The 12,861-nt window shown below is 42.0% G+C and overlaps 1 protein-coding gene across 9 annotated transcripts in view; it reads left to right on the forward strand.

Moving 5' to 3' along the window:
- Positions 1-12,861, forward strand: part of MAPKAP1 (MAPK associated protein 1) — a 185,813-nt gene that overhangs the window by 84,646 nt on the left and 88,306 nt on the right. For all 9 annotated transcript variants that reach the window (XM_070430662.1, XM_070430668.1, XM_070430670.1 and 6 more), the window contains one exon: positions 8,556-8,665. In XM_070430662.1, coding sequence (XP_070286763.1) covers positions 8,556-8,665 — 110 coding nt within the window. The remainder of the gene's footprint in view (positions 1-8,555; positions 8,666-12,861) is intronic.

Here is a 12,861-nt window from a genome sequence, read left to right on the forward strand (position 1 = left end):
ATTAGTTTGAAGCCTCTCTGCTTTTATGTAATTTGCTTTGTGGTCTGGAGAGAACAAAATAAAAGAAAACCAAAAGAAGAAAATTAGTGTTTTTGCACACATACGATTCTGTAACCCCAGTAGCCATTATCTGATTTATTGCTTATAAGCACCTCTTTTTTTTACCATATAGACAGAGGGTCCCTGGTTTATGATGATTCCACTTAAGATTTTTTGACTACCTGGCTGGTGTGGCTTAGTGGTTGAGATCAGCCTATGAACCAGGAGGTCATAGTTCAATTCCCAGTCAGGGCACATGCCCAGGTTGCAGGCTGAACCCCAGTAGGGGGCATGCGGAAGGCAGCCGATCAGTGATTCTCTCTTATCATTGATGTTTCTGTCTCTCTCTCCTTCTCCCTTCCTCTCTCTGAAACCAATAAAAACATTTTTTTAAAAAGATTTTTTTGACTTTATGATGGTGTGAAAGCAACATACATTCAGTACACATCCAGTAGAAACCATACTTCAAATTTTGAATTCGGATCTTTTCCCAGGCTACTGGTGTACAGTATGATAGCCTCTCATGATATTGGGCAGCGACAGTGAACTGGAGCTCCCCCTTACGCACGGGATCACAAGAGTAAACAACCAATACTCTATAATATACTGTGTTACCTGTATTTTTTTAATATTCCGTTCTGAGTTAGCCTAAGCTAAGCTCAGATGTTCGGTAGGTTAGGTGCATTAAATGCATTTTCAGCCCTGGCTGGGTAGCTCGGTTGGTTAGAGTGTCCTTCTGATACCAAGATAGTGCGTTTGATCTCCTGCCAGGGCACATACAAAATACAATCAGTGAATGCATAAATAAGTGGAACAGAAAATCAGTGTTTCTCTCTCTCTCTCTCTTCCTCTCTCTCTAACATCAATAAATAAATACAAAAAAAATTTAAATGCATTTTCAACTTATGATGTTTGCAACTTACGAGAGGTTTATAGGGATGTAACGCCATCATAAGTCAAGGAGCATCTATACAAGCTGCAGATCACAGACAGGAAGTTACTTACGCAAGGTCATCCAGTTCAGTACGGGTCAGAGCTAAAATAGCATGAAGAATTTAAAAAAAGAGAGATGCCTGTCTTCTTTGTAACCAGGCCTGACAGTATGGGTATAAATTTTCCTAGTTATTTTTTATTTGCTCACGTCATAGAGGACCAACTGTGTATTGTTTCTTTTCATTCTGTTGTATTAGCAAACATTTTCATTGTCCAGATTGTCCTCGTGTATGGAAATGAGCATATGCAGCCTGTTTAATTTTGTATTTGTAAATCTGACTTGATTCCCTTTTTGGCAACAGCTACTGTCTAGAGAAAAGAAAAGATTTTTCTTTGTCTCTTTAAAGTGGCAGAAATATTGGAGCAAGTAATAGAGATGGAAAGCATTAATTACATACTTCTAAGAATTTAAAGGTCAGACAAGCTAAATGTGTATGTTTTACTCACTGGAATGTCTGTCTGCTGATGGTGTGCCAGGATTCACTTTGTTCCTCCAATAAAAGCACACATTTCAGATAGCCATCAACTTACTTTGGTTTCCAAAAATTATACCAGATTGTTGCTTTAGTTGCTATATATCTTAAAAGTTTAGGGCTCACATTTCTGACATTAATGTGATTTGTTTTATGATCCAACCCCTTTGGCCATGTTTGGTTACTATGTCTCATTTTGATTTCCTCTGTTCTCCCCTCAGCTTACGTTGGAGTCTGTCAGCTGCTGCTATGTACATGTCAGGCTAGTGACTTGTAATGTTTATTAATACAATGTCAGTCTTGCTGTTGAAAAAACTGTGATGCTTCTCAGAAGGTTGCGATAGAACGAAGCGTTTGATTTCCAGAACCTGTCTGCACTGCATGGTGAATACATTCTCAGATGTTATGCAGTTCACTGACCTGACAGTTATGGAACCCCGCCTGGGACCCCATTTCAGCAGGACATATTTGAACAGAAACAGTTTGCAAAACTTTATACACTTAAACTCCTGCCAAGGCAAACTGTTAGCCACTTGAGTTTGTTATAAATACCCAGTGGCAGTGGTTGGAAGTAGCCCACGGTGTGTTTTATATTCTGAACTGAATGTGAATGTCTTTGCGGTTATATAGAGTAGTAAATAATTGAGTTTGATTAGGGAGAGGGACCTCATTATCCCCCACCTGTGCCCAGCTGGAAGGGGAGGGTCGAAATGAAGCCATTAGCTGTCTCTCTTACTGGCATCTCAAAGAGCTCAAATACATCTGTGTCTTATTTTCTTTTCTGGCACAATCAGTCGAGCAAGCTAAGCAGGCATGACCGGATTTGGCAAGTCCCAAGGACTCTGGCAAAGATACACAAGGAGAAGGCGGAGGGCAGTCATTTTGGCTTCTCACTGCCCATTAGTCTAGCGAGTTATGTTTTTGGAAAATGTCTGTTTTGAAAAAGAGTACTTTATCCAATGTCAAACATCGCATACTCATACAATACGCTTTGATCTTTAAAAAAAAAATTGTCATTGCGAGGGGAAACAAAATGTGGCATTCGCACTAGTGTAAACTCTCTTTATGGATAAAGTAATACCCAACGGGCTTGCTGTAAAGCAGGCATGCTACAGTTATTGCAAAGCTTTCTCTTGCTCATATATTTTCATTTTGTGCCTTGAAGTGCTAGAGAATGAACATGCATGGAATTGGGACCAGAGCAGGCTGGGAACTAGAGGGGTGTGTCTTCATCTCTGTTAGGAACTGGTCAGGACTGGAGCATCGAATGCTACTCTTGGCAACCTTTTCCCACTTCCACAAACTGACACTGGCTCGTAAAACCATGGCATTCTCCAAGGGCTTTTCAGTAGGGACCTTATAAGTCATAGGGTTAGTCCAGAGTTGGGACATTTATAATCAAATTGAACTTGTTACAGGGAAGTTGAACTTTTCCATAGATTGCTCAGTGGTTCTGATCTGGAGGAAATGCTCCCTGGAAGTCTCTTCTTCCCAAGCCCCCAGGTCTGCCTTCTGGGCTGCAGAGAGGTTTAAAACCAAAGCTTTGGAGTCTGACTGACCTGGGTCCAGGTCCTGACTCCTCCACTGATTAGCTGTGTAACTCCAGGCAGGGGCCTAACCTTACCGAACCTTAATTCCTCCTTTATAATAAAGTGGGACTGATAACAGCACCTGCCTTTTCTGGGAAGATTAAATGGACAAAGCACGTCCTCAGTAAATGTTGACTACTGTCATTGTCTCATCATTATATAGCACTTCTTTGTACATATAAAGAGCCCGTAGTTATTATATTAACTTGCTTAGTAAGCATTTTTTATATACAGGTATCGTGTTAGCTACTTTAGAAGTAGTTAGCCCTCACACTAGTCTTACAGTCTAAAATTAATATATTTTGTAGATGAGGAGACTGAAAGTTAGAGAGATTATATCATTTACCCAAGGAAGGCAGAGCTAGGACTCTATAGCAGGCTCCATTGTAGAGCTTACTTCACTGCCTCCTGGTAAACCATCTTTCTGAGCATGGCGTAGAGCTAAATGATGGCTGTGTTTTGAGACCTCTCCACTAAGAAGCTTCTCTGACCCCTTCACCTCTACCCGCTGGGTTAAGTGCTTCTGTGCTTTCGCACTTCTTGAGCTGGCTTCCATCTTTGCGCTCATGACACAGAACTATAATTCTTGGTTTGCTTCTTTTTCTCTCCCACTGGACTGTGCTAGTTGGGTTGGGAATCATATTGTTGATTTCTGAATCCAAAATAGCATCTTTAATAGATGAGTGACCACAGGTAAATTTCTTAATGCCTCCAGACTTAGTTTTTATAAAGTGGATATAATAATAGTAAAATCTGCACTAGCAAATGTAGATTTTTAAAGCTTAATCAGCATCTGGCACATAGTAATTGTTCAACAGATAGTAGCTGCTGCTATTATTGTTATAACTGTTGAATAATATCTTGCACTTTTCAGATCAAAAGGCTCTTAGTCCCATTGAATTTCTCTGCAGTACCACCATGATTTTTACTTCCATCATCCCCATCCAAAGCCAACGAGTTAAGCTGAGGTGGAACACGCCTGCTTCTCGTTTCCTCTCTCAAAAAGGAAAACCTTGACAGTGGAGCCTAGAGTGCTCTCCTTTGAGCTTCAAGGGGGTTTTGATGCCTGGGCCAGAGAGAGGCTGCTTGCTGATAGTGCCCTGCGTATTGCCACCATGCCCAGCACATTGCACATTGTAATGGCCCTGTGTTGCCGATTAAAAAGCTGTGAGGGTTTACCTGGCCTGTGTGGCTCAGTTGGTTGGAGTGTCGTCCATACACTGAAAGGTCACGGGTTCGATTTCCAGTCAGGGCACATACCCAGGTTGAGGCATGCAGGAGGCAAATGATCCATGTTTCTCTCTCCCACTCCCTAAAATCAACTAAAAAATAAATAGACAAGAAAACAACAACACAAAACTGTGAGGGTTCAGATCCATCCTCCCAAATATGCAATCTCTACTGAGGGGCTAGGGGAGAGGGAACAAGTGGGCCACTTCTCTTGGAGTGGTGACTTGGGACAAGGGGAACCATAAGAAAACGAACATTTATAAACTCCTTTTACTGTTTGCCAGCCTTGGTGCCAGGTGCTTGGCATTCATTGACCGTTTTATCCTCCTGACAGTTGTGTAGGGAAGTGCCCTCCTCATTTCACGGATGCAGCTGAGGTTCCACATGTTGAGGCAATATTCGGTTAGCCATGGAACCAGGATTGGAACCAAAGGGATTTAACTCCCAGCCCATGCGTTTCCTCTCTAATATGTTGCCTTCCAACTTGGGTTCTGGTTTCAGTTCGCTCCCTATAAATAAGCTTTTTAGATAAAGACTTGTGCCCCTGCTTCCCCTCTGTGCCCCATCACTTCTAGTTTAGTGCTTAGTAGAGAAATGCTTGTTGTGTTAGGTTAATGCTGGTATAAACACTTCCTGCTGGTAACTGGCTTTGCACTGGGACAGCGCTGAATTCCTCAAGTGAGAAATCTCTTTTTAAAATGCCCATACGTTTCTCAGTGGTTTCGAGACTTGACAGGACCTAACTTTGAATTGACTGAAGCACTCCTGGCCGTTTAGTCAGCTCCCTGAAGTGGCGCTTCAGTCTACACCCAGCGCAGGCAGCCCAAGGAGCTGTGGCAGGGCAGCTGCTGCTCAGTGGCAGTGCCCTAGGGTGCCCTGCGCTGGCAGAAAACAGGCCGTCTACCCACAAGAGGAGCAGGAGGAGAAGCGGTTTCTGAGTCAAGATTCTGGGTTTGCGGCCCGCCTGCCTGTCCATCGTCCACCTGTCCATCTGCGGGCTAGTCTCCACCATCCCAGGTCACAACTCCGAGACTGGAATGCAGCGCCACGAGGAAGGGAGGCAGGACTAGCACCCCTCCCACCTGCCACTAGCATTTCCCCTAAGATCCTGGTCTTCTCAATCTCAGGCCCAATGCTCAGCATTGAATAAAAGCAGCCTTAAAAGACGTATTTCAATAGACTTTTTAGAAAGCCCATAAAAAATCCTGGATATGAAGAAATGAGGCATAAAACTCAGAATGTTTGGAAGTCAAGCTGAAAATTGTGGTAGCAAGTCTCCCTATCCATTTATTAAATGGGAGCGGGACTTAACAGTTGCACCTCGATGGGTTCTGAGAACCACTTCCATTCTGTACTCTTGTGTTTTAGAAACATTTTACCCCCGTAAGTGCCGTAGACTTGGAACAGGGTCCGAAGTTGGCACCCATCCGAAGGGAGAGAAGTGTGGAGTGCGAGACTGACCCGAGGAAACTTTCATTAGGTCTGCCCGAGTGTGCAGCGTGTGGGTCGCAACCCCGCTCTCCTTTTAATGTGCACGCGTTTACCGCAATGGAGCCCCAGAGGAAGACAGCGCGCACCCGAGAAGGCACATTCCGAGCCGTGCGTGCCCCTTCCCTTCACTGTTGTTTTCATTTTCCTCTCGTGAACCTTGCTACCCTGGCTTCAGCACGGAGGCTGTAAAGGAAGATGGAGAGCCGAGTTACCTCAGAATGATCACTATCGTTAACATTCACGGGTGGTTCACTTATCATTCCTGACTGCACAGACATGGCAGCCGCTCGGAAGCGTCCGCAGGTGTAGCACGGTGATACATATTACATTGTGCCACAATGGATTTATGTATTCTGTAACAAAAGAAAAGTGTAATGAAAAAATACAGAAGGTAATCCTTTATTCCTCCACCACACAATTTATCAGTAATGCCTGTGGATGATAAGTGCCAGGGATTTCCTCGGCTTGCTCTAACCTTGTCACCCAGGTACATTTTGGTAAAATGGCAGGAAAATACAGACTAGGGATTTTCCCCCGCTCAAAAATCTTTTAAAAGGACGCTTTTAATTTATGGAAGTTAGTCCAAACACAAGGCTGCCTTTTGAGCTTTTAGTCTGCCTGTGCTGAAAAAGATAAACATATTGGTTGGAAATAATGCTATCAGCCAGCGGCAGATTAGGAGAGAATGTAAGCAGTTTATAAGCAGACACATCTAAAATGGTTCAGGTGGAACCCAGGTGGATGGAAGTTCGTGAGACCCAGCCCGGTGCAGTGTGTGAGGACCCGAGAACGTGTGTTCCCTTTTAGGCCCTACTCATCCATCGCCCAACATATTGTCACAGATGGAGCGCACCCTGGCTTCTGAGGAGAGAGCAGGGGAAGCAAGTCTGAACGCGGATGATTGGCATTCGTTCCAAACACACACTGGCCTAGCGCCAGAGCAAATACCCCCAAGTTTATAAATGCGCAAGGCACTTTACATTTCAGTACTCTTGCCAAAGTATCACTTACTGCATCACTCCCTAAATATAGTTTTTAAAAAAAGAGCTATTTCTTATTTTGCTTTGATCAGTAAAATAAACTTTTAAAGATTGTTCTGGGATGGGGTCCAGCTTCTGAGGTAAAGAATGGCCGTGGCTCAGGCTGATTCAGTAACGGAGTGTTCGGTAAAATTAGCTTGACAGTTCTCAGGCCTGCTGTTCGATAGCAAGAACTTGACCAAGTTAAAATGGATGATCGTGCTGGCTAGACCAGCGTCGGCTTTTGCTTTTTAACAAATGGAATGTCAAGGATTAAACAGCAAGCCGTGTGGAGAGGAGGGGTGTGGAGATGTCTTTGTATCAGGGAAGCAAATTGGGTCCTTGGTTTGGAGATCAGCCCCTAGCCCCTGTGGCAAGCCAGCCACCTGGTTGGGTCCAAGCGAGGGCTAAGGCCCCTTCCAGCCTCTCCTACCACCAGGAAGCTCTCCCCTGGCTTGGTTTGGGGCTTGGCTTTTGTTTCCGATTCCTTGTCAATCTGAAGTTCTGCCATGTTTTTTGGCCACGTGCCCCTTTGAGATTCTTATGGGGAATGGGAATGCAACCAAACTCCTTGTGGCAATTCCCATGTTCCATAGTTGGAAACTCGGGTCCCATTTGTTACTCGAGCTTCTTGGAATTGGCCCGTTTTGTCCCAGTGCCCACACATAGTGAGGAGTATCTGTGATGCTTGTTATTGCAATTACCAGTCTTAGTGAAGTTGTGTCTCAACAAAGGTGGGCTTCTGTTTTTAGGGTACTTTGTTCCTTACCAGTTTTTTCCTATCTAGATGTGAACCCCACCCCCGCTTATGTTTGATTGGCTACAGGCTTACAAGTAGTGATATGTTAGTATTTTGCCTTGTAATTATTATTTTTTTTTATATATATTTTATTGATTTTTTACAGAGAGGAAGGGAGAGAGACAGAGAGTTAGAAACATCGATGAGAGAGAAACATCGATCAGCTGCCTCCTGCACACCCCCCACTGGGGATGTGCCCGCAACCCAGGTACATGCCCTTGACCGGAATCGAACCTGGGACCTTTCAGTCCGCAGGCCGACGCTCTATCCACTGAGCCAAACCGGTTTCGGCATGCCTTGTAATTATTTATGCTTCAGCTAATATTTTGTTTGACCTTTTAGGACTAGGTAGATTAAAACATTCCTACTGAAGTGTACCTAGAGTATATATATTTTTAAAATATATAAATATAGGGTGTTTCTTTTACTGGCTAGTTAAGAAGAGCATTTTCTTTTCCTTATTCTAAATTGCTTTGGGCTGTCAGAAGCCCCCGCCCCCATACACACAAACACATACATGACATTTTTCCTCCCAGGCTCCATGAGCTTTAATATGATGGCAGTGTCTGCCTGCAGTGACATCTACTGACACAAGCCAAGTTTATCGTTTGTCAATCCTTGCTGCAGGATTTGGCTTGGGAGCCGGTATGAGTGACCCACACAGACCAATTAGATTCAATTTGAGATAATTTAGAAAAACCTTCCATAACTCTGACCTCTCTTTCACTTGGGACTGTTCATACTAGAATGCTTTTCTGTCTCTGTCTCTCTCTTATTAGAAGTAGCTTTTTTCAATCTGTTTTTAAATAATTGGCACTTTGATTTACACTTATTAAAACTTTCTTAAACACAGTGGAGACTGCAATATGCCATCCCTCTGCTTGAGTGTTGGTGATGATTTAATATTTATCTTTTCCTACAGAAATGCTGCTCATGGATTCTCCCTTATTCAGGTGGACAACACAAAGGTCACTATGAAAGAAATCTTGCTAAAGGCAGTGAAGAGAAGAAAAGGATCTCAGAAAATTTCAGGTAGCATAATTAAATCATACCCTGGCAATATAAGCTAAAACCTTGGTTAAAAGTGCTTGGTTTGTGCATGCGTGTGCTTGCATGTGCATATGTGCATGTGTGTGTGATGGCTGGCTTCTAGATGTTCCAGATATTGCTGCTAGAAAGTTTGGTTAGCAGGTCTACAGTAAACAAAGTGATTTATTTTTATCTTTTTTGCTTAATCCTCACTGAAGGATATTTTTCCATTAATTTTTTAGAGAGAGTGAAAAGGAAGGGGAGAGACAGAGACACACATCGATTGGTTGCCTCTCACATGCACCCTGACCAGGGCAGGGGATTGAACCTGCAACCAAGGTACATGCCCTTGACCAGAATAAACCAGGGACACTTCAGTCCGCAGGTCAACGCTCTATCCACTGAGCCAAACCGGTGCAAGCATGTCAAACTCGCATGCTTGGGCTAGGGCAACAAAGTGATTTTTAAGTTCCCCCTAAGCCTAAAGAAGGTACTGGGTCAGTGGTATATGTGAGAAGAATGTGTTCATATTGGTTATGAAGCTTTGTCATTAATGATTTGTGATAGATTAAGACAAAGCTACTTGAGCTTACTATTAGTTGGTGTAAAACTGTCTTGAAAACCAAATCAGTCCTAAATTTGCAGTAATTCTTCTAATTTCATGTTTTCACATAATTTTCAGTGGGGGAAACTTTTAATTTGTAGTGCTTGCAGTATGAAATAAAAGGGAAAAATGCATTTTTACCAAATGAGGACAACTGTAAAAAAAAATCTTTTTTAAGATAAATCAATTGATTCACAGAAATGTCTGTTAATCTCTAATTTCTCATTACCCAACTTTATACAGAAATTAAGCTTATGGCATTAGCTATGGGATTTAAAGGATATGGAGAAAAATATTACCAATATAGAGAAAGAATTATTTTGAAAAATAGCTAAAAGGTTTGTCAGACCACAGACATCTTTAATATAAATCAACCTACATATGACATGTCAGGTATCTTAGCTTTGTAAGTAAATGAAACTTCTTAAACACCTTTGGTTTCATCTTTTGGAAAGGAAAAACATCATTGTTCAGGTTGAAGAAAATAGGTTTGTGTTCTTTTTAAGGGGAGGCATATAATCTGTTCCAGATTTAATTAGCTATCTTTAGATGAAAGCTGAAGTTTTAATAAAAGTTAGAAGAGATAACACAGTGAAGGACACGGATGAGCTGTCTCAAGGCCATATTCCAGGGGAACGATAAGAGCTGTAAAAAATGGCAGAGGAGAGCAATTGAATGGAGCAATGAAAATCTGATTCTCATAAAAGAGAGAGAGAGAGAGATGCTGGTAGGGGCGGTTGTAGATGAGACCTGCTAGCGTCTGCAAGCAATTTGGATGCTTGCCAGGAGTCATTGTTCACCCTCGGCTGTGGCGGCTCCGTCCAGATGTGCCAACTGCACGTTTCGGCTTTTGCCAGCTGACTGCGCCGTTTGATAACCAGCTCTCTGGATGCCCATCACTGGCCGCAGAGATAGAATTAAATGATGATGATCTTCCCACAAGTTGGGAGAGGAAACAATGCATATAAATCTTGATTTCATCTCAGCATGAGAAGTCTTTATCCATCATCACTCATAATGAACAAGTCGTTAGCTGGGATGAATGGTGTTCTGGTTTTTCCAAACACCTCTTTTGTTCATTTTTTGGGTGACTTTTATCCATTGCATGGGGGTCAAACCTCTTTGCATTTAGGGATGATTGAAGAGGCATACCCTCCCCTTCCCAGGGGAAAGTAGCTACTTTGGAGTTCTAGGTGCCAATCGAATAGCATTTAAACAGCTCCAGATATTTAAAGATATTTATTCAGCATTCATCTTCCTTTAGGGTCCTTATTTTTTCTCATGTTTTGTTCCTGAATTTTTTTACATAACAGTGTATTTTGTGACAGATCTCTTATAGTCTAAGATAGCATTATCCAAGAGGAGGTAGAACTAACTTTTTAAACCTTCTTAATAGAAATTGTGCTGTCACAGATAGACCGTGAAACTTCCTGAGATGCCGCTATCCCTCTGTCCCAGCCATCTCTGTCCAATTGGATACCTACCTGTGTTCTGTGTTTATCCCCAGCAGCCATGTTTATCATACACACATGTATTTATGTTCACCTCCGTATGCATGTCCTGATATTTCCGTCAGAGTCTTTGCCATATCCTTGGCCAAGAGTTAGGACTCGTTATCCGAAAAACAGTGACCTGCATTATTTATTCCTTTCATACTAGGGAAGTTGATTGAGATTGGTGCATTTACATAAATTACTGTCCATTTTCTTCATCCAAAAAGCTTTTTAAAATAAGAAGCCCTTGCTGTTCCTTTATTAAGTCTGGCCTCATGAAATAGAAGGATGCAGTTTGGCAAAGAAGTTTAGTTAACATCAGTTTGGGAAAGGCAGGGTGTATTTTGTATTGTTGAACTTTGTGTTGTGGAGTGGACTTGTTTTGGAGGGTGATTAATGAAAAGACAAAAATCCTCTTGTCAGAGGCAAACACAAATACGTTTACTTAAAAAAGAGAAAAAATTATGTTAATGCTCACAGTTGGCTGTGAAATACTTATTACTTACCCATTAGGACACATGAACTTAGTTATGAACTTGGTGGCAGGTGGCAGGCTAGCAGTGCTCATCGGAACTTCCTCAGCCTCTAGCACAGTGACCTCCTCAGTCTTTGTAAGAGAGTGCCTGGCACCCCTGCGTTAGAGAGCGCAGCCCTCTCTTCAGACAGCTTTCACCTGTTTGAGTTCAGAAACGCACTGGTCTCTCTGCTGCTCTTTCCTGACTTCAGTGAGAGGGCAGACATTCCACTTGAGATGACACGTGTGCCGTGTGGAGTTGCCAGTTCTCGCACTGTCTGTTCATTGGGGGTTAGTTGCCTTTGACAGGCTGACGGTGAACTTCTGTTGCTTACCCACAAACCTTTAACTTCATCTTTTTTCCAGACTGACGACTCTCCTTTTAATAATAATGATAAATTGAAAACTATTTCATTATCAAACCAAGATGTAGGCCTCATGGCTGTCCTGATGTTTAAATACTCTGCTGCCCTTCCCTCTGGCACTCTCTCCCCAGTTTTCGTTTGTAAAAAAAATCAGAAGGTGATAGATATTTGAGCAAAGAATTCTTCTTTGTTCAGGTAAATAGCTTTGTCAATGGAAACCCGCAGGGTTTTAAAATATTTCTGCTTTTGGGGGGGGAGAATATCATTATAGACACTTGTAGTTGTTCTAAAATTTAAAGTTGCATTTGTAATTATTTCATCAAATCACACTATTTATGAACACTGCAGGGTTTTTCTATTAATATTCATGTACTGAACTGAAGTAAGCTTTTCACAGTGTGTTCCAGTCAGTTCTCTGCTAAGGCCCATTTTTTAAATGTCTCTTTTAAAGTTTCTCTCCAGCTTTGCATTTTATTACTGACCTACTTGACATTTGGAATCTGCCTGTACTGGCAGAAAGTCTCCACAGTTTAAGAAAAATGTAAATGGAGAATCCAATTTTAGAAGAATTAGCCGAAACCTCTTTACTAATTTTAACAGTTGGGTGGGTGTGTTTTTGACATAATGAAAAGTAGCCTGTCAAGTCCCCTGCTTGAGCTGGTAAAATACACTGACCTTTTATTTAGTGGGTAAAGGCCTGAGTTCATCAAGTTCTCCCTTTGTCAAGTTCATCCTCACAATCAGTGACCTTCTGAGCTTCTTAGTATTTTGTTGTTTAAAAATGCTGTCTTCCAGCAACCCTGACCAGGCTGCTGAAGCATGAGGCTGGATATGACAGACACTTGAGAAAGTGAAGCAGATCCAATTTCAGTTCCCACATTGATGCAGAAATACTACATAGGTGTCTCTTGATCTACAAAAGAGAGAAGGCTTCAAAGTGGGATATTCTGAGCAGAATTGTTTTCTGCCCGCTCTATTTCAGTATTTGTTGTCATTATGAAGTGGGGGTGTTTATCATCTGCTGCCAAGTTGAACCAGAAGCATCTTTACTTTTTTTTTTTTTGGTCCATTCTCTCCTTTTAATATGAAAGGCAAAACTTTTCCTCTTGAAAAGTTCTTACAATGTTGTTAATAAAACTTAGGATATTCATTCCTACTTCCTCTTACAAAATTTCACCTAGGATTTGAAACATAAATGTTCATTTTGTCAAGTGGAGTCCCTC

Source organism: Myotis yumanensis, unplaced genomic scaffold (assembly GCF_028538775.1).
Source record: "Myotis yumanensis isolate MYYU_CA2020_CCGP unplaced genomic scaffold, mMyoYum1.0.hap1 SCAF_12, whole genome shotgun sequence".
Classification (NCBI taxonomy): Eukaryota; Metazoa; Chordata; class Mammalia; order Chiroptera; family Vespertilionidae; genus Myotis; species Myotis yumanensis.